General features: G+C 46.7%; 4 protein-coding genes and 2 long non-coding RNA genes across 7 annotated transcripts; 2 read left to right on the top strand and 4 right to left on the bottom strand.

The window, feature by feature from the left end:
• Nucleotides 1–277: 277 nt before the first annotated feature.
• On the top strand, nt 278–2,976 carry LOC9266828 (uncharacterized). The gene is made up of 2 exons (XR_010740110.1): nt 278–1,283; nt 1,671–2,976. It is a non-coding gene; the product is annotated as an uncharacterized lncRNA (long non-coding RNA).
• A 2,755-nt stretch (nt 2,977–5,731) lies between these two features.
• Nucleotides 5,732–6,682, bottom strand: LOC112938299 (protein MIZU-KUSSEI 1). Its single transcript, XM_026024269.2, has one exon. It carries the CDS (start codon nt 6,551–6,553, stop codon nt 5,858–5,860), a length of 696 nt encoding a protein of 231 aa, XP_025880054.1. The 5' UTR covers nt 6,554–6,682; the 3' UTR covers nt 5,732–5,857.
• Nucleotides 6,683–7,046: 364 nt separating this feature from the next.
• On the top strand, nt 7,047–8,927 carry LOC136355786 (uncharacterized). The gene is made up of 2 exons (XR_010740166.1): nt 7,047–7,897; nt 8,110–8,927. It is a non-coding gene; the product is annotated as an uncharacterized lncRNA (long non-coding RNA).
• A 354-nt stretch (nt 8,928–9,281) lies between these two features.
• LOC9269308 (STS14 protein-like) lies at nt 9,282–10,253 on the bottom strand. Its single transcript, XM_015774441.3, has one exon. The coding sequence runs from the start codon at nt 10,205–10,207 to the stop codon at nt 9,617–9,619; it is 591 nt and encodes a 196-aa protein (XP_015629927.1). The 5' UTR covers nt 10,208–10,253; the 3' UTR covers nt 9,282–9,616.
• Nucleotides 10,254–12,388: 2,135 nt separating this feature from the next.
• On the bottom strand, nt 12,389–16,397 carry LOC4334009 (zinc finger BED domain-containing protein RICESLEEPER 2-like). Of its 2 annotated transcripts, NM_001418639.1 has the most exons (2): nt 16,218–16,397; nt 12,389–14,959 (listed from the first exon to the last, which is right to left on the bottom strand). In NM_001418639.1, exon 2 carries the CDS (start codon nt 14,925–14,927, stop codon nt 12,759–12,761), a length of 2,169 nt encoding a protein of 722 aa, NP_001405568.1. In that variant the 5' UTR covers nt 14,928–14,959; nt 16,218–16,397; the 3' UTR covers nt 12,389–12,758. The 2 variants fall into 2 exon arrangements, with proteins under 2 accessions (NP_001405568.1, NP_001405567.1); NM_001418638.1 differs by lacking the exon at nt 16,218–16,397 and having other exon boundaries at nt 12,389–16,198.
• A 2,021-nt stretch (nt 16,398–18,418) lies between these two features.
• On the bottom strand, nt 18,419–22,135 carry LOC4334010 (GRF1-interacting factor 1). The gene is made up of 4 exons (NM_001418637.1): nt 21,811–22,135; nt 20,217–20,293; nt 19,389–19,473; nt 18,419–19,287 (listed from the first exon to the last, which is right to left on the bottom strand). The coding sequence occupies exons 1-4, from the start codon at nt 21,898–21,900 to the stop codon at nt 18,856–18,858; spliced, it is 684 nt and encodes a 227-aa protein (NP_001405566.1). The 5' UTR covers nt 21,901–22,135; the 3' UTR covers nt 18,419–18,855.
• Nucleotides 22,136–22,600: the final 465 nt, after the last annotated feature.

Consider the following 22,600-nt stretch of genomic DNA (forward strand, 5'->3'; position numbering starts at 1 on the left):
CGTAGGCTATAGGAACAAGACATGTTAGGTACCAACTGACACTGTAGAAGAATCTGAAACAGGCAATTGTACCTTTGCGTGGATATGGTTTCAGAATTTTCAGATACAGTGTGTTCAATGCTAGGCTAGTATAGTGGTATGGGGTTTGAGATCACAAGATCTTTGGTGCCAATAGGACAGCGACTTAACATGGATACATCTGTGTAGACATTTGCACAGCTTGTTATAATACTATTACAGTATTTGAGAAGATCAAACCAAACCAGAGCCATTGGACAGTTAGAAATTCAGCATAATTTAAGCTATCTCCAGGTCTGAATATTGATACTTTTCGAAGGTACAGGTCACCAGCAATTCAGCATCTTGTATATGTGTGTTCTCGTCCTGCTGTCGCTTAACAGCTGGGCTTACCTGACAAACCACAATTCACACGCAAAGCAGCGAGTAATCAGTCACCTAAAACACAACCCATTTTTCCATAGCTGCAGGCCGGCCTAGACCAAATCAAACACATCAAGGACAATGTCAACCGGCCGTGCCGGCCAAAAGGTGAGAGTTCTTCAGAGTTTCAGACTGAAAACTACCCTGGAATCAGCAGCCGATTCAACTGAAAACCTGGCTCCTGCTGCATGCTGGTCAGATGACAGATGACAAACGTGTAGACGCATGTATGATCGATCGATCGATCGAGCTGTTCATCAGCCATCAGGGCAAGCAGAATGGTCATCAACAACTACCAGAGGAAAGAAGCATCGGCAAGCCATTGGCCCATGCCTACCTTCTCCTACTTCTTCTTCCCTTACGTATTGTCTTGCAAATTGTATTTATAATTTTTTTGTCCGTGTGATGCATGCTTGCCTTGCCTTTTCTCCGTGTGAGAGAGAGCAAGGCGAGATATGGACGTCTCAACCATTTCTACCTATCATTTTCTTCTTGGGTTTGCGTTCGCCATGTCGTTGCTGCCGGCTATTAATTCAGCTCGATGTCTGCATATTTCCATGAACATTTTCAGCCATCTCTTGATCAGTTTACACTTGCGGAGCTGTTGGGCAAACCATTTATATGAGAGGATATGATCTGGTTGCATCCAAGCGTTTTTCTTGGGCTGGGAGAGTGCGATGTTGGCATGGTTCAATCAAACCGGGCAAACTTATGCACTAGCTAAGCAAGATGCAGGGATATGCAGTATGGTTTTGTTTGGTCTGATTGAGCCGTGCCAATATCACAAGCTTGCCTGGCTTAATTACATGTAGTAGTGTGAGGATATTGGATTCTTCCACAAGGTATGAGAATTGTCATGTTGTGTATTTGTGCTCCTTTATGCGTGTTATTTCACATGCCTGCCTATTAGATTTAAGTTTCTTTATGTTGTTTCATGCAAAGCTTTCAGAAACTATTTTGTCTGACGGTTCAAGCTTTACAGATTTAAGTTTTGCTGCTGGTACTAGCTGGTCAAATGGCACTAAAAGGTTTAAAACCATGTGAATATTTATGAATATCAATGTAGTAGTAACATAAATCTTACTCCTATCAAAGAAAAATCCCTCATCAGCAGCACACTAATCCTGACGTGTACGCAACCAAACAAGCCCTGCTTCTGTTCTTCCTCTTCTTCTTTTTCACACTGTTTTTCAGTTGAGTAGTTATCTTTCATGCATGCTTTGGTGTAGATTGAGATGTCCAACTTGATGTGATGATCTGGAAAAGAAGAAGCAATCTGAAGGTTGTCCAACTTAAGGTTTGATGCCTTAGATCAAATGGCCCAGCATCTGTACCTAACCTAGATGATATGACCTAAAACCTGCAACGAGCTGTCTGAATGTCTGATCGAGAAGCAATCTGAAGCCTCTTCTTTTTTCAGATACTATAATGCCATTGACCTGACTCTTCAGGTTGTGCTATCTCCAGGCACCATGTCCTCTCAAGGCCCATTTAGAAAGGCCAATCCACACGGTCCAAGAAATGGCCCATTAAGGGTCTTGATGCAGAGGATGAAGATGAACAGTGATCGATATGCTCAAATGCATAAGGGAGCCGTATTGATTCTCTGATTAAAAAAATATCCAACGACTTGGATTTAGGCCATGTTATATTCACTGGATTATTGAAAAAGATTATTTACTGTATTCTTAAAAAATATGTTTTTTTTCCTCAAAAGACTGTCTTCTATTGTACTGTTTAGAGCACTTGTTTTAAGTTTGGAGTATTTGTAAAGCTTATTTGTTTTTTGAACGGAAGCCAGCACTAGAGCGTGCTATTTAATTGAATATAGATGAAGAAAAATACAACCCCTAGGAGTAAGGAAAAACTGTACAGAGTTACATGTCGTCTATGAAGAAAAATTCCCCAAGTTTTTGCCTCCTCCTTTATTTTTATCATAAGTCGATAATTCGCTAGTAATCTTAAATCAAACTGGGCCTTATTCATAAAGCAGTGTTTTGAATAATATTAAAATCAACTGCTTTTGCTACATCATCCATGATCATCTCGTAGTCACTTAACAGCTACAGAGCGAGCCGTGCTGCCCTGTCTTTAGTGCCTTGTTTGAAACAAGCCCTTGATGTTGTACAAGCTAAAGTCTCACTCGATCGACAAATATAGTGCAGAAGATGACAGACTATGGGTCTGAAAAAACTGATGAGTACTTCATCAACAGCAATTCACCCAATGAGCTTTGATAGTTTCATGAAGGCGATCATGATGAAGTCCCAAATGCTGTCTCGTTAGCTTTTCGATCAGTGTGGCTGAAAGAGAAGTTGTCCGGGAATCGCGATGATACGTACTAATTTGCTACAAAAGGATAAAACAGTGCTTCTGACAACAATGGCGTCTTCACTGTCTGTGCACTGTAGATGAACCTGCATGATCATTTGTATATATACAGTTTGACGCATCAACGCATGGATATTTGAGTAATCGAATCTTGAGGCTTTAAGTTTCTTTTAATGGAAAAAGAATGCAAAAATTTTGTTGCCAGTGGTTTTTAGTTAAGCTCTTTCTCATCCTGTGTTTGATAGTGATATGCATAGAACGGTAGATCTTGTTGCTGTATTTGACACCGCAATTCGATTCGATTTCAAGACTCAGGTCACATCTCGCATTAATATGTGTAATCTTGCCCACTGTATAATCTTCAACCGATCCATGCACGGCGTTAACAGAATAATGCTGTAGGCCGTGTTTAGATTTAATTTTTTTTTTCTAAAAACATTGCATCGAATATTTGGACACATACATGGAGCATTAAATGTGAATGAAAAAAATAATTGCACAGTTTGTATGTAAATTGCGAGACGAATCTTTTGAGCCTAATTACGCCATGATTTGACAATGTTTCGCTACAGTAAACATTTGCTAATAACGAATTAATTAGGCTTAATAAATTCGTCTCGCAGTTTATAGGCGGAATCTTGTTGACGAAAAAAATCGAACACACTGGCCTGGTAGATCTGCTTAGCTCCTGTGCAGGTCTAAATCTTGATGAGATACGAGCGTGCCAATCAGTTTGATCCTGCAACTGACAAGATATGCAAATAGTATATCAAAACAGCCAATCGGCTGACAAGCCGATGGAGTAGTTCCAGCCGATAGCCGATGCCGATACCAGCTGATAGCGATAGGGTTTAAGCAATCGGCTATATGTCCAATGTAGATAATGATATAAAGGCAATCGGCTGATGACGATGTAATGAAATAATAATATAATCCAGTATAAACCAATCGGCAAATAATGATATGATAAATAAGCATCGATCCGAAGGTTAAAGCACACATCGGCTGGAGGTCCGATGTCATGAAATCCACAAGATTAGATTAAACAGTGAAACCTTTGTTGTCATAGGCTAAATCCAACTTTTATAGATATATATATATATATATATATATATATATATATATATTTGTGTGTGTGTGTGTGTGTGAGTGTGTGTGTGTGTGTGTGTGTGTGGGTGTGTGTGTATGTGTATATATATATGTGTATATATATGTGTGTGTGTGTGTCTATATATGCAATCCTTATGAGCCGATGCAACGTCCAGATAACTCACCGGCTGAAACCCCGATGAAACCCTTATTGGCAATCAAGAAGCAGGCTAGAGATTATGGTTCTAAGCACGACTTAGTAGATCAAACTTAACTGATGTAGCACTAAGTATGAAAAGAAACATAATATCTAGGCAATCAAGCCGATGACTGATTTTCAGGGTGGTAGATGCCTAGGATAATCTAACCTAGTAAGGCGATTTAGCCGATACCGGCAGAAACCCTAAAGCGAGAAGCAGCCGATAGAGCTAAATTGATATGCTAAGACTAGATTAACAGAGACATATGATAAATAGGTAGGCAAATATATTATCCAAACCAGAGTAATTCAAGAGGTCGAATATACTGATGCAGCCTTGAACGACGCCGACGTAGACGATACAATTGCCTGGACAGGAGGAACATTGGACTTACCCCTTCGCCGGAGATCGAACACCGATGCAGCCCCGCGTCAGGTGCCAAGTCCCGCCGGACGATAAAATAAAATAGAAAAGGTAAAATGTGGCGATGCGTCGAATTGTATTGATCGTGAAGATAGATTACAATGACCCCGGGTGTACATATTTATACCCATAGGGAGATACTAGTCCTTATCGGACAAGAAAGAAACTAAAAAGGAAAAGATAAAGTCCTTATCGGACACTAAACACACTTTCCTAAAGATAAAAGGAAACTAACAAACTATGCCTAATTAATAGATAAACTGTCATGTCGCATCCTTCTTGAACTCGGACTCTTTTAGATAAGCTTCCTTTGATTGATCCGACTCCACCAAGAACACGACATCGTGGCGACTTGACTCCCATCGGCCGATTCTAGAACTTTGAAGCCGATACTGACTCTAAGCCGATGGTAACTTTGGGCTTACCAAATTTCACTGTTAACAAATCTGTAATTTGTTTTGTTATTAGACTATATTTAATACTTCAAATGTGTATCCGTATATTTAAAAAAATTTAGCCAAGTAACTAAACACAGCCCATGTGATTGGACACACGTACCTACTCGTCGGTGATATTTTTTTCGAGGGTAAATGTGTAATCTCCTGGAAAAATATACTCCATTTTAAAACATAGTATTTCTAATGTTTATATTTTGAGATAGAAATAGTACTCAATTAACATGCTTTGTGAGTGCGAATTGAAGTAACGGAATTGCTAAACCTTATATGAAAATCCATCCCCAAATCTTGCAGATTTTGGACAACTAGATGTGAACGAAAGGGGGGGCACAACAAACTTGAGTGTGGCTGGTGGTGGCAAATCCAGCGATGAGGTGCCGCCGGAGATGAGAAAGATGACAAGACAAGGGCATCTCGCTGCCGATGGTTCGAGGAGGGAGGAGAGGGGGAGGGGGCCTCGCCTGCGTCGTTGGCACCTTCCGGTTAGCCAACTAGGCCAGGTGGTGGCGGCGGCGCATGCGGATTGCGTTCGCGCTAGTAAACGGCGGTGGCATGAGAGGAGTTGAGAGAAAGGTACGAGGAGGTTTCAAGGATATGGTTGCCCTACAAGAGTCTTAAAACAAACGGGTGTTTCAGAATTTACAAAATTTCTACGTGGCTTAAATGATATATAAATCGTCCCTTGAAGTATATCTAACCAATATTAGGTTGGTTTTTTTTCCCTCACAAACAAACAAATAATAATAATAATAATAATAATAATAATAATAATAATAATAATAATAATAATAATAATAATAATAATAATAATAATAATAATAATAATAATAATAAAGCAACTAATTGAGCTAATCGACAACCTCTCGGTACATCAGATGCATGGATATCATGCAAACGACACAAGTGCATGATCGATCAGATCCTGTGGAAGAAGATGCTGAGGCCGTCGTTGCCGTTGAATCCCAGCCATCCGATGGGGTCAACGAGGTGGAACGACTCCGCATCCGACGACGCCACGGTCCTCTCGAACCTCCCGCGCATGTACTCCACCCCGGCGCCGCCGGGCAGCCGGCCGGCGCCGGCGGTGACGGCCCACAGCTTCTCCAGCACCCACCCCTCCGCGTCCGACGCCTCCCCCCGCCTCGCCGCGAACCCCACGCGCCGCCCGTTGCAGTACACCAGCCACTTGGCCGACTCGAGGAGCGCGCCGCCGCCGTTGTTCCATTGCCTCTGGCACTCGAGCACTACCCTCCCCGCGGCGGCGATGTCGGCGCCGGAGAGGCCGGGTGGCAGGTCGAGGACGAGGATCGCCTGGTGGTTCTCGTCCGGCGAGGGCGAGGGGTCGTGCTCGTGCAGGAAGAGGCGGACGCGGCGGTCGCCGCCGGTGGAGGGGAGGAAGAGCGTGCCGCGGACTACGGTGGGCGGCGGCGGGCGGCGGGAGGAGGAGAGGCCGAGGACGTCGGCGTCGCACGGCAGGAGCGTGGAGGCGACGAGGCACCGCACCTGCTCGCGCCACCACGCCAGCCACGCCACGTGGCAGCTGCTCCGCCCCGTCGCCCTCTCCTCCCCGCCGCCGCCGCCGCCGTCTTCGACCGGCGCCGCCGGCGGCATATCACGTACGGGATGGAGTAAGTGGAGAGAATGCTGTATCACGAGTGTGTGATTAAGCTAGGAGGGGTTTAATTAGGGTTTGAGTCGTCGCCGTCGTCGTCATCTCTGAGACGAATCGTTGAAGAGTTTGTTATATTACGATGCGTTGATGTGCATGCATGCAGGTGCAGTGGTGTAACGAACTCCTGAAGGTGTGTGTAGGCAGCAGTGCTTATCTGGCCAAATTTACCGTGAGCCGTAGCCTTGCCGTTGATGTCATCACGCTGCATGCCGACGCAGACGCCGCCGCGGACTTAGCTCGACGCCGGCATCGGCGCGCCGAGGCTTGCGCGTTTCACTCGGATGGGCCGCGAGGAAAGCCGCTCTTGTGGGCCTTCGGCCTTAAGCGGGGCTGGTCCGGTGGAGAATAGCTGGGCCGTTGGTGATAGAAGCTTGCGGCTTGCCCCTACTACCTCCCTCCTTACGTTTATTTCTCGGAAAAAGTACACCAAAGGTCCCTCAACTTGTCACCGAGTTAAAAAACGTCCCAGCTATTTTAAACAAATCCCGAAACTCAACCGCAAAACCTTCGATGGTTTTGACCCCGGTTTTGGCCTACGTGGCGGTTGAGTCAACGTGGGACCTAGGTGAGCTCTACATGTCAGTGTGCCCACGTAAGCCTCCCCCTCTTTCCCCTCCTTTCCCTTCTCCCCTCTCTCTCTCTCTTCTGGGCAAGCCAGCCGGCGGCTGAGGAGCAGGCCACCGGGCGAGGCGGCGGCGGCGGCCAGTCGCGAATGGCGTCGGCGACGCTGCGTCGCCGCCGTCGGCGAAGCGGCCCCGCGCGGGCGGGCGCCGTGGCGTTGGGCGCGGAGGCGGAGGCGAGGCCGTCTCGCGTCGTTTAAGTCCCCGTCTCAGGCGGCGATGAAGGCGAGGATGAGGTTGACGTCGACCGCCGCGGGGTCGTCGCCCTCCGCCTCGGCGGCGGCGAGGGCGCGCTCGGCGGTGGCGCGCGCCTCTCGGAGTCGCTCGCCGCTCGGCACCGGCTTCATCGACAACCCGCTCAGCACCGGCTTCAGCGCCGCGCCGTCCCTCGCCGCCATCCCCACCAACCAGTCAATCGGCTGGGCGTCGTAGTGCAGGCGGCGATGGGGAAAGAGAAGGCATGCGGTGGCCGGCGCGCGAGAGGACGGCGGCGGTGGGGAAAGAGAAGACAGGCGGCGGGGAGGGTGGGGACAGCTATCGTTGCACAATGTTTTTCTGGTGCTGGATCTGCTGGAAGACGCATGCAAGTCATTACTTGACAGCATCGTTGCAGAGAATGCAAAGCGTTTCTGCTTGATCTGAATGAAGCTATCTGGAGGCAATGTAAGCATCATTTTTCCATGTAACCATGTTCAGTATCTATCTATGCCATTTGATTGCGATTCAGATAACCAGAAAACACTCACATCAGCATGCATGTACCCATGTTCATACAATGTTAGGCTGGAGACATACTTGTATCTTTCATGTACACCATGATTTACACTGTAATAAAATCACCAACTCGAATTAGAGAAGCTGAACTGTTTCGTTAGTAACACATTGCACATGCAGGAAGAAGCCACCCCTCGCCGAGGAGCAGCGCGACCTCGGCGTCAGCGATGACGGCGAGGTAGTAGTTGCCGCCTCGCCGGTGGGCTCAGGGGACGACGAATCCGACGCGTACGTGGCCTCGGCGGTGTCCCAGTGGATGCCCACGGCCGTGCCGGCGGCGGTGGTGAGGGATCTGCTCCCGCGCTTCTTGTGCAGCACATGGTGGGCACACCTCGACGACGGCGAGGCCGGTGGCTCCGGCAGCGTTCCGCGTCCACGTGACCCGGATGAGGAGCTCCTTCCCGGAGTGCAGCGAGGCACTGTACACCGCCGTGGTCGCCGCCTGCAGCTTGCGATCCAGTGTGCCGCCGTGCCCAGAGTCACCAGCGGCGGCGACGGCGATGCCGACCGAGCTGTCGCCGAAGCACGACGGCTCCCGCGTCGCCTCCGGCTTTGGTTTTTCTTCCGGCGAGATTAGGTGCTGCTTGCTGTTGCTGCTGCAATAAAAGAGAGAGTTGACGTGGCACGCTAACATGTGGGGTCTACATGGGGTTTCACGCTGACTCAGCCGCCACGTAAGCTAAAACCGGGGTCAAAACCACCGAAGGACCTAAAGCGAATGGTTTTGTTAGTTGAGGGACGTCCGGTTTCTGGTTTTGCGGTTTGAGGACGATTTTGTATCTCGATGACAAGTTGAGGGACCTTGGGTGTACTTTTTCCTTTATTTCTCCTTTATAGACAAATTTTCAGATGAGGGCGGCTACAAAACGGGATCCCGTTATAACGGGATAGACATATTATCTATTCTCTTGCACGAGTATCATAGGTATCAGATTCTAAGTATCACAGGTACCGGATAACAGGTATCACAGGTATCGGATACCATGCAACTGGTACCACAACAGATATCAAGTACCGTCTTATAGAAAGGTATCCCGTTTCAACGGACCGTTGTTTAGGTTTTCTGTTTTTAGATATACTGCAGATACGGATTAGGATTCATAAAAAGGTAGCCTTAGCCTTTGCTCTCGTAACATTAATGCTTCTTGCATACTCCCTCCGTTCCTCCATAATATTGTAACCATCTACGATGGGATGAGCAGATTCATAGTCCTAGGATGGGTCTCATGGGTCTCATCCTATTCTAGGTTGGGACATTATGGGACGGAGGGAGTAGCTTAGCACAGCACAGCTTTATACACCCGTGATTGTGGCTCATGGCTCATGGGTGGATCTACACAAACCTAGCATTCGAATTCAAGAGCCATATCACAAGCTACACTCCAAGCAGCACGTGCTGACACGCGCGTCACAACATCCATCATTTTCAGTCCAAATCTTAAGCACGCACGCAGCTCTAAACACCACGTAGGCGTAATAACACAAGAGTACACAGACAAGATCACACACCACAGTCACATTAGTAAGCTTAATAAGCACAAAAGCAAACCGACAACAACGCTCCGGCGACGTCGACGGCGACGGCGACGGCGGCGGCGAAGAGACCGGTCAGTAGGGGCTCTGGCCCTGCACGTTGCCGTGCGGGTTGTAGAGGCAGATGGTGAGCGTGGCGCCGGTGGTGCAGGTGGCCTGGGCGCAGCCGACCTCCGCCGTGCGGCGCCACACCACCTGGGTGTAGGTGCCGCACTGCTGCCCCGGCGCGCAGCTGTTGTTGGCGTGGGCGTAGTACCTCCCCTGCGCCACCCACGACGCCACCACCTCCGCGGGGCGCGCCGGGTAGCTCGCCCACCCCTGGTTCGCGCCGTAGGGGCTCCCGCTCATGTCCGCGAACCCGCACCGCCGCCCCTGCCCGCCCTGCTGCTGCGACGTCGTCCTCGCCGCCGCCGCCGCCAGGTCGCCGCTCCACCGCAGCGGCGCCACCCCGACCGCCGCCCGCGCCTGGTTGTGCGGCGCCAGGAACTCGTCCGCCGCCGCCGACGACGACGACGACGCGTTCGCCTGCTGCGCCGCCACCCCCGCCCCCGCCCCACGAGGAACCGCGCGCGCGCCGCACGCCGCGGGCGCCGCCCACATCGCAAGCGCGGCGAGGACGAAGCACGCCGCGGCCATCCGCTGCCACCGAGACGACGCCGCCGCCATGGCGAGATCTGGAGTAGGTGAGCTGAGTAATGGCCACTGAAGAAGTGAGAAGTGAACGCGATTGTCTCTAGCGAGTTAAGAAGCCTCAGCTGCGAGCGAGCCGGCAGCGATGGCGATCGACTTGCGCTGCCGCCGCCTGTGACGCTGTGAGCCGTCGGATCCCTCGCGATCTCGCAAGTGGAGCGTGGAGTGGCCGTTGGATCTGGCGAGTTTCGGGGGATTTGTTTGTTTGGCGAGATGCGATTTGCTTGGTTTTTGTGTCTCATCTCAGGATCCAGATCAACTTGTATGGCATGGCATCCATGTGAGGTTGCTGGTTACTTCCAAGTGAGATGCACTGGAGCGCAGCTTTGGAGTCTGGACAGAGAGCAGAGGAGCACAGGATCAAGTGTACGGACTGATGGGGTTTAATTATCTATGGTTGATTATACTTGATTGATCAGCAATGATCCCAATGACAATGGGTTTTGTTTGTACAGTTTACTGCTGCAACAACTACTCTTGCTAGATAAAGAACAAAGATACCATCATACCAACAGACACTGCACGTAATCAGTCATATGAAATAACCAACCTTTAAGGCCGAATCAAACAAAATGCAAGAAACAGCATGCAACGGCAGTATATATAAGGGTGACTGAATAAAACATTTGTTCAGTATATATACATGAAATGTGGTTTTGACTGAATCCGCTGTATATTGGCGTGATCTCAACATATAACTCCACCATACGCCAACCATAAGTGATGTATACTCAATGCAAAGGACTACTGCTGTAGAGCATGTTGCAAAGGAGTACATGTGCATCGGTGATGATGATAATTATTTGATGCACTAAAGTTTTTAATCATACTCTCGATCTAGCGCTGCAACCTTTCCAGGATAAATAGACAAATCTAAGCTGCTACTTGATTGGTACTGATGTCGATTAATTCCAAACAGCCAAAAGAAATACCTTAGAGCAAATAATCTGCGATCCACGCTTGAATTCTGATCATCTAATGTAAGATTAGGGCATTAGTTCTCCAGTAAGAAAATTAGGAATATTAACTGTAGGATAATAAAGAAAGACAGCAATAGGGTACGAGAACTCAGCGCGCAGATCCGTTTCTTTATCTTTCTAGAGTGTCAGCGTGTGTGCAGTTGCTCGGGCAAGACTGCTATTGTGTTTCGGCGTCCAGGTTAGGCACCGGCAAAGGGCAGCGTCCACATGAAAACAACAGGACGCTACATGACCACAACAACCTGCTTATTAATACCGGAAACTCTAATGCGCGATTGATCGCTACCATGATCGGGTAGCAATCGCCCACCCTCCCCCCTCCCTCCCTCCACGTTTTCTTTTTTTGGCACCGCATTACTTTCCTATTTTAGTAAATTTATACACCTAAAGTTTATAGACCCAAAATTTATAAATCAAAAGTTTATATATCCGATTCAAATTTAAATTTGAATTCAAATATATAGTATTTCTATACATCTAAAGTTTATACACATAAAGTTTATAGACCCAAAGTTTATAAATCAAAAGTTTATATACCCGATTCAAATTTGAATTTGAATTTGAATTTGAAATATATTCAATTCAAATTTGAATTTGAATTCAAATATTTTTTATATATAGTATTTAGTTTCATCTAAAGTTTATACACCTAAAGTTTATAGACCCAAAGTTTATAAGTCAAAAGTTTACATACCCAATTCAAATTTGAATTATATCCGATTCAAATTTGAATTTGAATTCAAATATTTTTATATATAGTATTTCTATACATCTAAAGTTTATACACCTAAAGTTTTATAGACCCAAAGTTTATAACTCAAAAGTTTACATACCCGATTCAAATTTGAATTTGAATTCAAATATTAGTTTATAGACCCAAAGTTTATAAGTCAAAAATTTACATAACCGTTTCAATTCTAAATTTAAATTTAAATATTTATGATGTAGTAGGAAGAGAAAAAGAAAAGGAGGAAGGGGGGAGAGGAGGGAGCGACCATATAGGGGAGGGGCGGGCGATCACCCGCGCATTAGGCGTACCCTATTAATACTTATAATTTAATTTCTAGGATGCTTAGACAAAAAAAATGTTTCTTATCCTGCTCAGATTTAAAAAAAAATGGACAGAATCGCAAACAAGAAGTTCTGTGGCATCCTTACATAGCCCAAACACATTACTCAACGACAAACACACGAGTAAAATTGACACGTTGCATTGATTGACAATCAAATGAACATATCTCAACGGCACAGAACAATCACATGCTACAATGGATGATAATGAAGGGAAGTCCAGACATAAGGCATCAACTGATACACATTATGCAGCCAGCGCACACACTACACGTAATGTCAGGTAACTCCGATGGCATACTACAAGACAAAGCGTACATAATAACATGAAGGAGTTAACAGAGTACGATACAGCACATTACACCCTAGGAAGATAAGCTCGGATCTCAATCAGTTCATAGTCCCTGCCTAAAATACGGATAGGATGCTGTTGCTTCACAAGAGGAAGGGGGGGAGGGGGGGGGATCACGGCGAGCCTATGGTGCATCCACCTTGACAAGCGTGGTACTCGGCGCCTCCGGGGTAGCTGGTAAATACTGAAGCCAGTCTTTGGCGCAGACGAGCGCCTCCACAATTTCTGGACGCAATGAGCTTCTGTAGTCATCAAGCATGCGAGTTCCTGTTCCAGCAGAGAAAATAGAGTTGCCGCTGCTCACCATCGACATCGGAATGGCCAAGATATCCCGGGCCATCCTTGAGAGAGTAGGGAACTTGAGAGTGTTGAGCTTCCACCAGTTCAGAATGTCAAATTCCTGGATGCGCGGAGTGAGGGACTCATCCAGGTACTGTTCCAGTTCAGATTTTGTTGGCTGGCTTGTAGCTATCTCAGAAAGGTACATATCAAAGTCCACAAGTCCATCGCCGGTCGAAGGAGCAGTTGCTTGAGTACCATTCTCGCTAGCAGGTGCATTATTACCGTCCCCTTGCTCAACATAAGCCGGCGTCAAGGGGAGGGGTTGTGCAACATACTCCTTGTAAAGCTCATGAACAGCATCATCCACCACCTTAACATACTTTGCAGCTTCAACACCATAAATTTTCGAGTAGCTGAACTCAACAAGCTTCATCTTGAAGCGCGGATCCATCACAACAGCAATAGCTAACACAAGGTTGCAATCTTTCCAGTACTTGTCAAACCTCTCGTGCATATCCTTGGCAATGCTGCTGAAAACAGGGTCTTCATGCCCTGTGGCATTTGACAGCTCGAGCTGAAGTTTCCATGCCTCATGGAAAAAGAGATTTGAAGTTGGATTTGCTGCAGCCATGATGCTATGTGCTGAGTCATACAATAGCTTCAAGTAATTGCAGGCAGCCTCAACTTTTTTCCAGTCCTCAGCGGACGGTGCCTCATTGTAGTTATCATCACTTGTCTCAAGAGTAGAAAAGGCCTGCTTATAATCCAAGGCAGCCAGCAGCATGAGATAGGTAGTGTTCCACTGTGTCGTAACATCCAGACAAAGGGTCTTGGTACTTGGGATCTCTAGCTGCAGAGCAATCTCTGCAAACTTCTCCTCACGGCTAGGAGAAGCTTTTATGAACTTAATGCTTTCACGGATATTATAGATGACACCATGAATTGAAGCAATAACATCCTGAGCAACTGCATTCAGGATATGGGCATAACACCTTACAACAAACAGTTGGCCCTTGAGCATGAGGTTGTTCTTGTTGGAGAGATAATCCCTCAGATTCGCACTATATATATCATGTGATGAGCAATCATTGTCCAATGTGATGGTGAATAGTTTGTCCTTCATATTCCAGTCTGAAAGGCTTGTACTAATAGCTTCACTAAGTGCATTCTCTGAATGAGGAGAAGACACCATCATGAAGTTTAGCATTCTTCGATGTATCTTCCACTCAGAGTCAATAAACTGCCCAGCAAGTGAAACATAGCCAAGAGTTTGGCTAGTTGTCCACAATCCAATAGTGAGGCTAATCCTTCCAGGCATAGTGCTGAATGCTTGCATGAGGTTTTCCTTTTCTTTCTGGTAAACAGCATACACCTCCCCCTCCATTGTCTCAACATCTACAACCCTGAAACGTGGCTGCAGACTGTCAATAAAGGTAGTGAAGGCTGGCTGTTGAACAATGTGAAGTGGATAGTCATGCAAAATGATCATCTTCGCCAGATATGAACAACTGCGGTCTTGATCAAAAGCAGCATTTGCATAACCAGTATATCTGTAACGCCTCTTAGACGGGCGCTCCACAGTGCCCTCGCCATCATTGTCAGTCCCTACAGCTGGAGTCAGTGCTAGCTTGTGCTCTTGGTTCTTAATTATAGGACATGAACCCAAGGTAATGTGCCTCTTGAGATGGCTAGTACCCGCAATTTTTGAACCAGAGCTGTAAGCAAAAGTTTGCTTACACAGTTTGCAGCACGCCCGTGTAGCCCCTCCAGAGACAGCTTCAATAGTGAAGTGCTCCCACACTAGAGACTTCTTCCTACGGCGCCTTGATGTTGGAGGGGTACTCATCTCAGCACTGACCAATCCATTTACTTGGACCTCGTCACCTTGAGCTAAGTCCTCCGCAAGGACCAATTCATCACCCTGAACTTCCTCAGCATGAGCTTCCTCATTGCTTGGGACAATCTCATAACCTTGAACCATCTGGAAGTCGTTGCCAGTTTCCTCAGTCATGCTTCTTGGCTAGTAGCTAGAACTCACAAAATCTGTCAAATAGTAACATGGTAACAGCAGAAGTCAGTATAACAATCATTTGGCCAAAAAAAAAACTCGAAAGTGACTTATACACGGACAATAACAAACCAGTATCACTACAGTGGCCTATTTAACAAAACAGGAAGATAAAAGAAAGACAACATGATTTCTTGATAACAAATTAGCAAACCAGGTTATAGTAACTGGGGCACAGATGAAATAACAAAACTATAAATGTCATCCAGGAATATTATGGAAACTTAGAATGGGGAACATATCTTCTCACTCCTCAGTAAAAATGCTTAAAGTACACAATTTAAATTAAATTTTATTTGCCACCGAAAGTGCAAACTTCATGAGCAGAACCATGTGCTACGTTGTTTTCCCGACAAATTTCAAGAAAAGAAGGGGTATCACATGCAAATTTAATTGGACCAGAATGACTCGTGCAAACTTAGTTGGTAACTTTACTCCCTACTAGGAGTGATTTCAGCAACTCCAGATAAGTTTAAGAGTCATATCTTCCTTATTATCCTCATGCAATGCAAGCCAACCCATTCTTGTTCTTCGTAGGCACGAACTCAAAATAATCGGTGAGAAGGAAGTAATTAACAACCTATGTATTGCTTGAGTTGGCGGGACACAGTTACACAGGACTTGAAAATCAAGCTCACCTAGTTAGCTAAACAGCGGCAAGAGGCTAGTTTAAGATGCTAAGCTAGTACTATAAAGTTGCAAGAACCTATCTGAAGAGGTAGCTAGTGGTAGAGCTTTCTTTGGACAAAGAAAGATAAATTTCTCCGCACGACTACACAAAGCACATATTCAGATTCAATTATCTAAGCGCACCAAGTCCAACATCACATATCTCCCCCAAAACGAACGAATCAAAAGTTGCCCTCTCTCCGGATCTCCCATCCCCCCCCCCCCCCTACGGTGAAATTCATGCGCAAAAACTCGACATCTCAGCGAGCTCCGACGATTTCCAGGCAGGCCGCGCTTCCCCCCGACAAAGAATCCCTAACCCAACAACAACAACAATGTAGCCAGCACAGCAGCAAGCAGCAGTGGATTCGCGAGGAGAAATCGGTGACAAATTGGGCCTGGATAACGGGCCTCCCTCCCAAATCCCGATCAAAAAAAAGAAGAAGAACCGCACGAAAAGCTCCAAGCACGCGCAGATCTGGAAACGGAATTCAAACCCCCCACCCCCCGACCACGAGACCTCGCGAGGCAGGAAGAAGAGAAGAGATGGAGAGAGGAGCTTACACGAGGAGGAGGAGGAGGAGGAGGAGGAGGAGAGGGATGGTGGTGGCAGATCCGCGCGCGGGCGGGGCTCGCTCGCTAGGGCTCGGCCCAAGAAGCTCCAAGGCCGGGGCGAGCGGCGAAGCAGATCTGGTAGTAGGTGCAGGGGAGAGGAGGACGAGATGGGGGGAAGAAAATTTGCCTCGTTTGGGTGCGGGTTTTCCGGTGGATCGGGTGGGCTGCCGAATCCGCGGCGTGTGGGCGAATCGATAGGGGGGTGTGGGTGGGCCAGCGGAGGAGGACGATTTGTTTTAGTTTTTGCTTTTGTTTTGGTTTGCTGCTGCTGACAATTACCCGAGGAGGGCTCGTTTTTTTTCCTTTTCGTTTTCTTCGGCGCTTGTGGACTCGACGACTACCGGTGCGGCCGGCACGGGCGTGCGGCCCACACACGACATGCCGGCGCGGCGCCCCGTTTGTTTTCGTCTTCGGCTCGTTGGATCTGCCGCGTTCGTGACGAACGACTGCCTCTCCTCCCGTTATCACGCCCAAAAACCCATTTGGCGGATTGGGCTTTTTGTTTGGGCAGCACGAGCGCAGCCGCGTAACCAAATGTCGCAGCGATTATCGATTGCATTTGCATATGTGAGGCCTGCAATGATACATGATTTTGCTGGACTGTCAAACCGACGGTGCAAACCTTTTTTTTTTCCCTTTTTGATGAAACATCGTTTTTTCTTGATACTACCAGAGATTTCATCTTCCTGATGAACGACTATGCTGCATCAATGGACTGATTTTTATTCGGTCAACTGCCATGAACCATTGGATGCCCCATCCACCATTTGATGGCCTTCTTCCGCAGCGGAGGGCACGAGCGATATCTAAATTTGTGCAGGTGTATCATCTATGTCACTAAACTCTCAAAATGTATTTTCGAATCCATGATGCCGGACAATGATAGTAAGAAAAAAATTTTAGCCCGAGCAAACTTCAGTATAACTAGTATTTACTATAGAAATTTCATCATCAATTTACTTATCAATATTAAAATTTAATGGTGTTCTCGCCAGTGATCCCCGGTGGCCGTCCGGGCTAGCTGGGCGGTGACTCCACCATTGATGCTAGAGCAAGGTATTGCATATGAAAGATTGCGGCCACCATAAATAAAGCAATTATGCCTTCCAAAATATATGGGGCATTTTGTATTATTCTAACAATTGATCTCTTCTTTTTTTTAGTAAAATATTCTCCTCTCATTTTTATCACATACTTCTGAAATTATTTATACAGTGGATAGTAGTGATGTTATTTTCCTACTCCTATTTTCTTTTCAAATTTAGAGGATACATGCATGAGTTAGAAAATACTATCGTTTGTAACAATGAATGTGAGGCCCGGGCCCACATATCCATCACACATGCAATGCACTACTACATATTAGAATTTTTCATTCGACCGAAATCAATTTTTGCATGCAGAAGGATGACCCGCATGCATCCAAAGGTCAGTAAAAATAGGATTTTTTTTTTCATGCGGCCAGCGCATGTGAAAATCCGGGCGCTTAAGCGGACCACATGCGAAAAAGAAAAAAATCACGAAAAAAAATAAAATTTCAGAAAATTGAAAACTACACTGAAACCCTGACCCTAATTAAAATCCTCTCGTCGCTGTCGCCGTCGTTGTCCTCGACCTCCCGTCGCCACCACCATCGTCCTCATCCTCCAGCCATCGCCGCCGTCGTTGGCGTCATCCTCCCGTCGCCGCCGCCGTTGACGTCGTTCTCCTCCCGTCGTCACCGCCAGTGATCCATGCAGCAGAGGCTATTGTCGAGAGTAGAGAGCACCGTAGTGGGGCTCTGGAAGTATTGGGCACGGGCAGGTGGTCATGCATGTTCTTGCTTCGCTTGAACCCAACCCGACCCACGCGGCACCACTATCTCTGTTTCAACCCCTCTCCTCTTCCTCCACTCCGACGAGTCCTCCGCCCAGCCATCTTAACCTGTGTCCTGTCGCCAGATGGCCCAGATGAACTACTCCCCTCGTCTAGTCTTCTTTTGCCCTTGCCATCAAACACTACACGTACGTCGTTCTCTCTTGACTCACTCACTTCGGAGCCATTGCCTCGCTCGCTCCATCTCGCTCACGGCACACAGCTAAATGTTGCAACTCACCTAGTACCGAGTACTAATGTGTATAGATCAGTTAATGCAATGCAAGAGCTCAGTTGATGCAAGGCAACGCAGCAAAAGCACTGCTGTATAGATCAGTTGATTCAGCACAACATCGGATGTCCCCAAAGAGATCGCATTCAGCAGCACGGGGAGATTTCGCAAACCAACCAACCCATCCATTGCAGTGCAGCAACACACACATATATTCCCTTACTAATAACACATCTTAATTAGACGAACCTGCCAATCCGTTTTCCAAAACAAGTGAGACTTCTGCATGATACCAAATGCAACATGCATCAGGCCACCACCACCACACAGGTTCCATGGATCGACCTACCAAACCTAAACCTTAGCCACCACCGCCACCGACATCGCCGTCACCGTCACCGCCATTGCCGCCGTCTCCTAGCTACTACTGCTACTACCACGGTGCTACCCTCCTCATGGGCTACCTAGCTGCCTAGCTTAGCTATAGCTAAGTTAAACCACCTAGCTGCCTTCCTCCTCGGTGCCCTTGAGGTACTCCCCGTCGCCGCTCTGGGCGCCGGAGTTGGCGCCCCGGACGTCGACGGACAGCGAGGTGGACCCCTCCTTGCCGCCGCCGCCGCCGCCGCGTCCGAAGTCGGAGAACACGCCGGCGTTCATCATGCTGTTACCGGCGCCACCGCCGCCGCCGCCGCCGCCCATGCTGGCCTCGCCGTGGAGGATGCTGAACCCGCTGGTGGTGCCCCCCGAGCCCATGCCCAGCTGCCCGTGCGCCGCCGCCGCCTGCTGCTGCTGCTGCTGCTGGAGCGGCGACAGCGCCGGCTGCGCGTACATCATCGAAGACCTCGCCGCCATCAGCGACTGCGGCGCCATCATCTGCGCCGACTGCTGCGGCATGTACCTCGCCCCGGACTGCATCATCAGGTTCGACGGATACTGCATCCATGCACAATGCAGCCGCCATTGATGACTTCACTCATCCTCAAATCAAACACCAACAAACACGACTCACTGATCATCGCCAGCAGCACAATTACCTGGGACATGGCGGCCGTCTGCGGCGGCTGGCTGTCGGCGATGGCGGCGAGGTACATGAGATTGTGCTGGAGCTTAGCTTGGTTCCTGCAGCGACAGACACGCGAGGATGGTCAGCTTGTGAGCTGCCTGTAGGGCAAATGCAAAACGCCGCGCCGCAAGCGAAAACGTGGGTGGATTGCTCAGTCGATGCAAAGCTCCAAACTGATGTGTTCCCTTCCCGGTACAATCCAAGAAAGATAGCAGCAGCAGTGAACAACAGGAGAGCGTATGCACATGAACATGCATGCAACTCGTATTACTACTACTACGTGACATGATGATGATTGAAAAATGAGGAGGCTTTGGATCGAGTTTGCTTCTGTGCGGTGGCTGGAAAAGATACTGTGGAGGATGGCAGCAAACTGTTCTGTGACATTGACAATACACACAACAGAAATAGTGCACTGAACAAGGAACAGTACTTTTCTAGTACAAGCCACTCACTAATAATTTATTTAACAGGAGGGTGCTAGGTATAGTATTAACCTGCCCATGAGTTAACACTAATTCAACCATCATTGTGGAATCACCTGTAACACCTAATGGAATATTTCACCAAAGAACATTGTACTACTTGATTAGTTGATTTATCCAGAATACTCCTAGTAGATTCTAGTTTCTTGAACCCTGACTGAACAAAAGCTAGACATTCCTTTTGCAGTTAACAAAGCCTAAAGACTATATTACCAAACAAGACATCTCTGATAGAGCAAAAGCTACAGAAAGAACAGCAACTTCAGAGTTTTCACAGCACTCCATGATAACAGGGAGATCAAGATCAAACTCACCGAGCGCACTCTTCCACCTTCCCATTGTTCTGGTTGTCAAGGATGGCCAGGATCAGCTGCTTGTTCTCATCCAGATACTGCACAGTTTCAAGGTTGAATCTTTGCATGTTAATACGTCATTACATTTCAAAGTCTTTATCATCAATACTAACAAAAGATAGTACTGCATGCATGCCTTGAATATATTGCAGTTCATTGCACAAGATTTGGTTGGTACTATCAGTTTATCACCAATGACATATGCATGAATATACTCCTAGCACCAATGAAGTACTAGACTGGAGATTGGCGTCCTGATTCTAGAGCAGAACCACACAAGATCTGATTGCCAGCCTATCATCTCAAACTGAGGACCAATCATGAACTGGCACGATAGCATGCAAGCAGGTTATCAAAGAATAGGCCAAGCAGACCGGGCCCCTGGTTGTTATATCGGCCTTTAGCCATAAAGCTCACATCTTTTAGGGGTCTAACAGTCAAAACTGCAACCTGTGGCATTCTAGTACAGCACAAGCCAACCTACATTCCCAGTTTCTCACCAACATGAACAAGGACCAGATCTTGTATGGTATGTCCTTCTGAAGAAAAAAGAAATATTTTTTAAATCAAAGATTGCAAATTGGATTTCGGATATGGAAAGGAGATATTTATGTAAATCTCACAGCATTTCTTGCTCCCTTTTGTTGGACGATTGCACATGATACATTTACATGGAAAGGGGGCCAAGATTTATTGGTGGTCTGCAATGGCAGATGCAGGGAACAGGTCTGGCATGTTTACTAGTTGCCAAATACGAGTGGTGGGGGAGACACGACCATTGGCACAAGTCACCAACCAAAACAAGCTAAAAATAGGATTTAGATGGAGAGGGGGATAAAGGATATGTAAAAAATCACCGCATCATGTGACTATGTGAGCAGCAAGAGCAAAAGAAAAGAAAAAAAAAGGACCAAATGGACAGCAACAGTTTGAACTGCAGAGGAAATCAGATGTGAGGGACCATGTTTGAAGACATGAGAATACAGGGAGAAGACTAGAGGACGAGAAGATAAATCAACATCATGAATATAAGAGGATCATGCCCTTTCTATTTGACCAAACAAAATAAAGAAAAAAAAGGCTGCCCTAGAACTATTTTTTAAATATGATGGAAAAAACGTGTTGTTCGACAAATCATGTTGGGAATTAACGGAGAAAGCGAAATAGATCAGATGAACAAGATGTAAGAACAGAGAAAAAAAAAAGAAGGGAAACTTTAGTTCATTTCAGATTTTTTTTTGCCAGATGTTTCAATGGATACAAAAGAGGATCAACAACCACGAGCAAACAAGAAAGATAGCATGAGCATAAACGCATAATGAAATAGAAAAGGGGAACACAAGAAAAGATAAAACTTCTTTTTCAGATACTCACAGACCAACCAACGAATCAAGAACGAAGAAAAAAAGAGTTTGATACAAATGATTCAAGAGAAAAAAAAAGAAAGGAAAGAAGAGAGATCACGGAACCAAAAACAAAAAGCAAGAAATGAAAAACAAGAGAGAGACAAACAGACGATAAAATGGGAGAGATTTTGGGGAGAGGGGATCATGACCTGCTGAATGAGATCAGTGGTGACGGTGGTAGGGGAAGCATATCCCCCCATCATGCCCTGGTTCATCTGCATCAGGTGTTGCTGCTGCATTCCAATCAAAAACCTTTATACCCTTCCCCCCTCCTCTACTCCTCACAGCTGCAGCAAACTCCTTCCTTTTCTTTTCTTCCCTCTGCTTCTTCCTCTCTGTCTCTCCACTTCCTCTCCCTCTGCCGGTGAAAAGAGAGAGAGAGGAGCAGGAGAGGTTTCTTTCTGGTTTCTTGGGGGGTTTTGGGCGATGATGAGAGGAGGAGGGTTTTGGTTGGCCGTCTCCTCCTTTCGCTTTGCTCGTTGGTTTTGGAGTGGAGTTCTTTAAAAAGAGGGTGAACCAGTTGCAGAGATTTTCTCTTCAGTTTTTTTTTCTTCAGTTTTGGTGACAAAGTTTAATTTAGTGGATCGTTTTTACCATGCAACTTTTTACCACACCTACCATAAAAGCTCAGTAACTTTCTATACTTGGACACCTGCACATTAAAGAATTGGGACCACCACCACACATAGGGGAAAAAAGATAAAATTAATAAAGCCTGATTCGTATAGGCAGGTTGTCAAAAAAAAATAAAACAAAATTATGGCTGCACGCTCGAAGAGTATTTATGTCTGGGTTGATATGTCATGTTCAGGGTTTAACAATGGTTGTCAACACGGCAATTTTCAAGTTCAGGGACTGCATGATCTGATGAGCTTGTGGGCAGGATAGATTTTTGGAGTACTAAAACAACAGCAGATTCTGTGTCGAAGAACTCGTCGG

Source organism: Oryza sativa, chromosome 3 (genome assembly GCF_034140825.1).
Source record: "Oryza sativa Japonica Group chromosome 3, ASM3414082v1".
NCBI lineage: Eukaryota > Viridiplantae > Streptophyta > Magnoliopsida > Poales > Poaceae > Oryza > Oryza sativa.

Bases quoted from the DNA above. Each gene is read 5' to 3' on its own strand.
- LOC112938299 (XM_026024269.2), bottom strand. From the start codon at position 6,553: ATGCCGCCGGCGGCGCCGGTCGAAGACGGCGGCGGCGGCGGCGGGGAG.
- LOC9269308 (XM_015774441.3), bottom strand. From the start codon at position 10,207: ATGGCGGCGGCGTCGTCTCGGTGGCAGCGGATGGCCGCGGCGTGCTTC.
- LOC4334009 (NM_001418639.1), bottom strand. From the start codon at position 14,927: ATGACTGAGGAAACTGGCAACGACTTCCAGATGGTTCAAGGTTATGAG.
- LOC4334010 (NM_001418637.1), bottom strand. From the start codon at position 21,900: ATGCAGCAGCAACACCTGATGCAGATGAACCAGGGCATGATGGGGGGA. The intron at 20,294-21,810 runs GTCATGATCCCC...GAAACTGTGCAG, and splicing joins CCACTGATCTCATTCAGCAG to TATCTGGATGAGAACAAGCA. The intron at 19,474-20,216 runs GTGAGTTTGATC...CTGTCGCTGCAG, and splicing joins AAGGTGGAAGAGTGCGCTCG to GAACCAAGCTAAGCTCCAGC.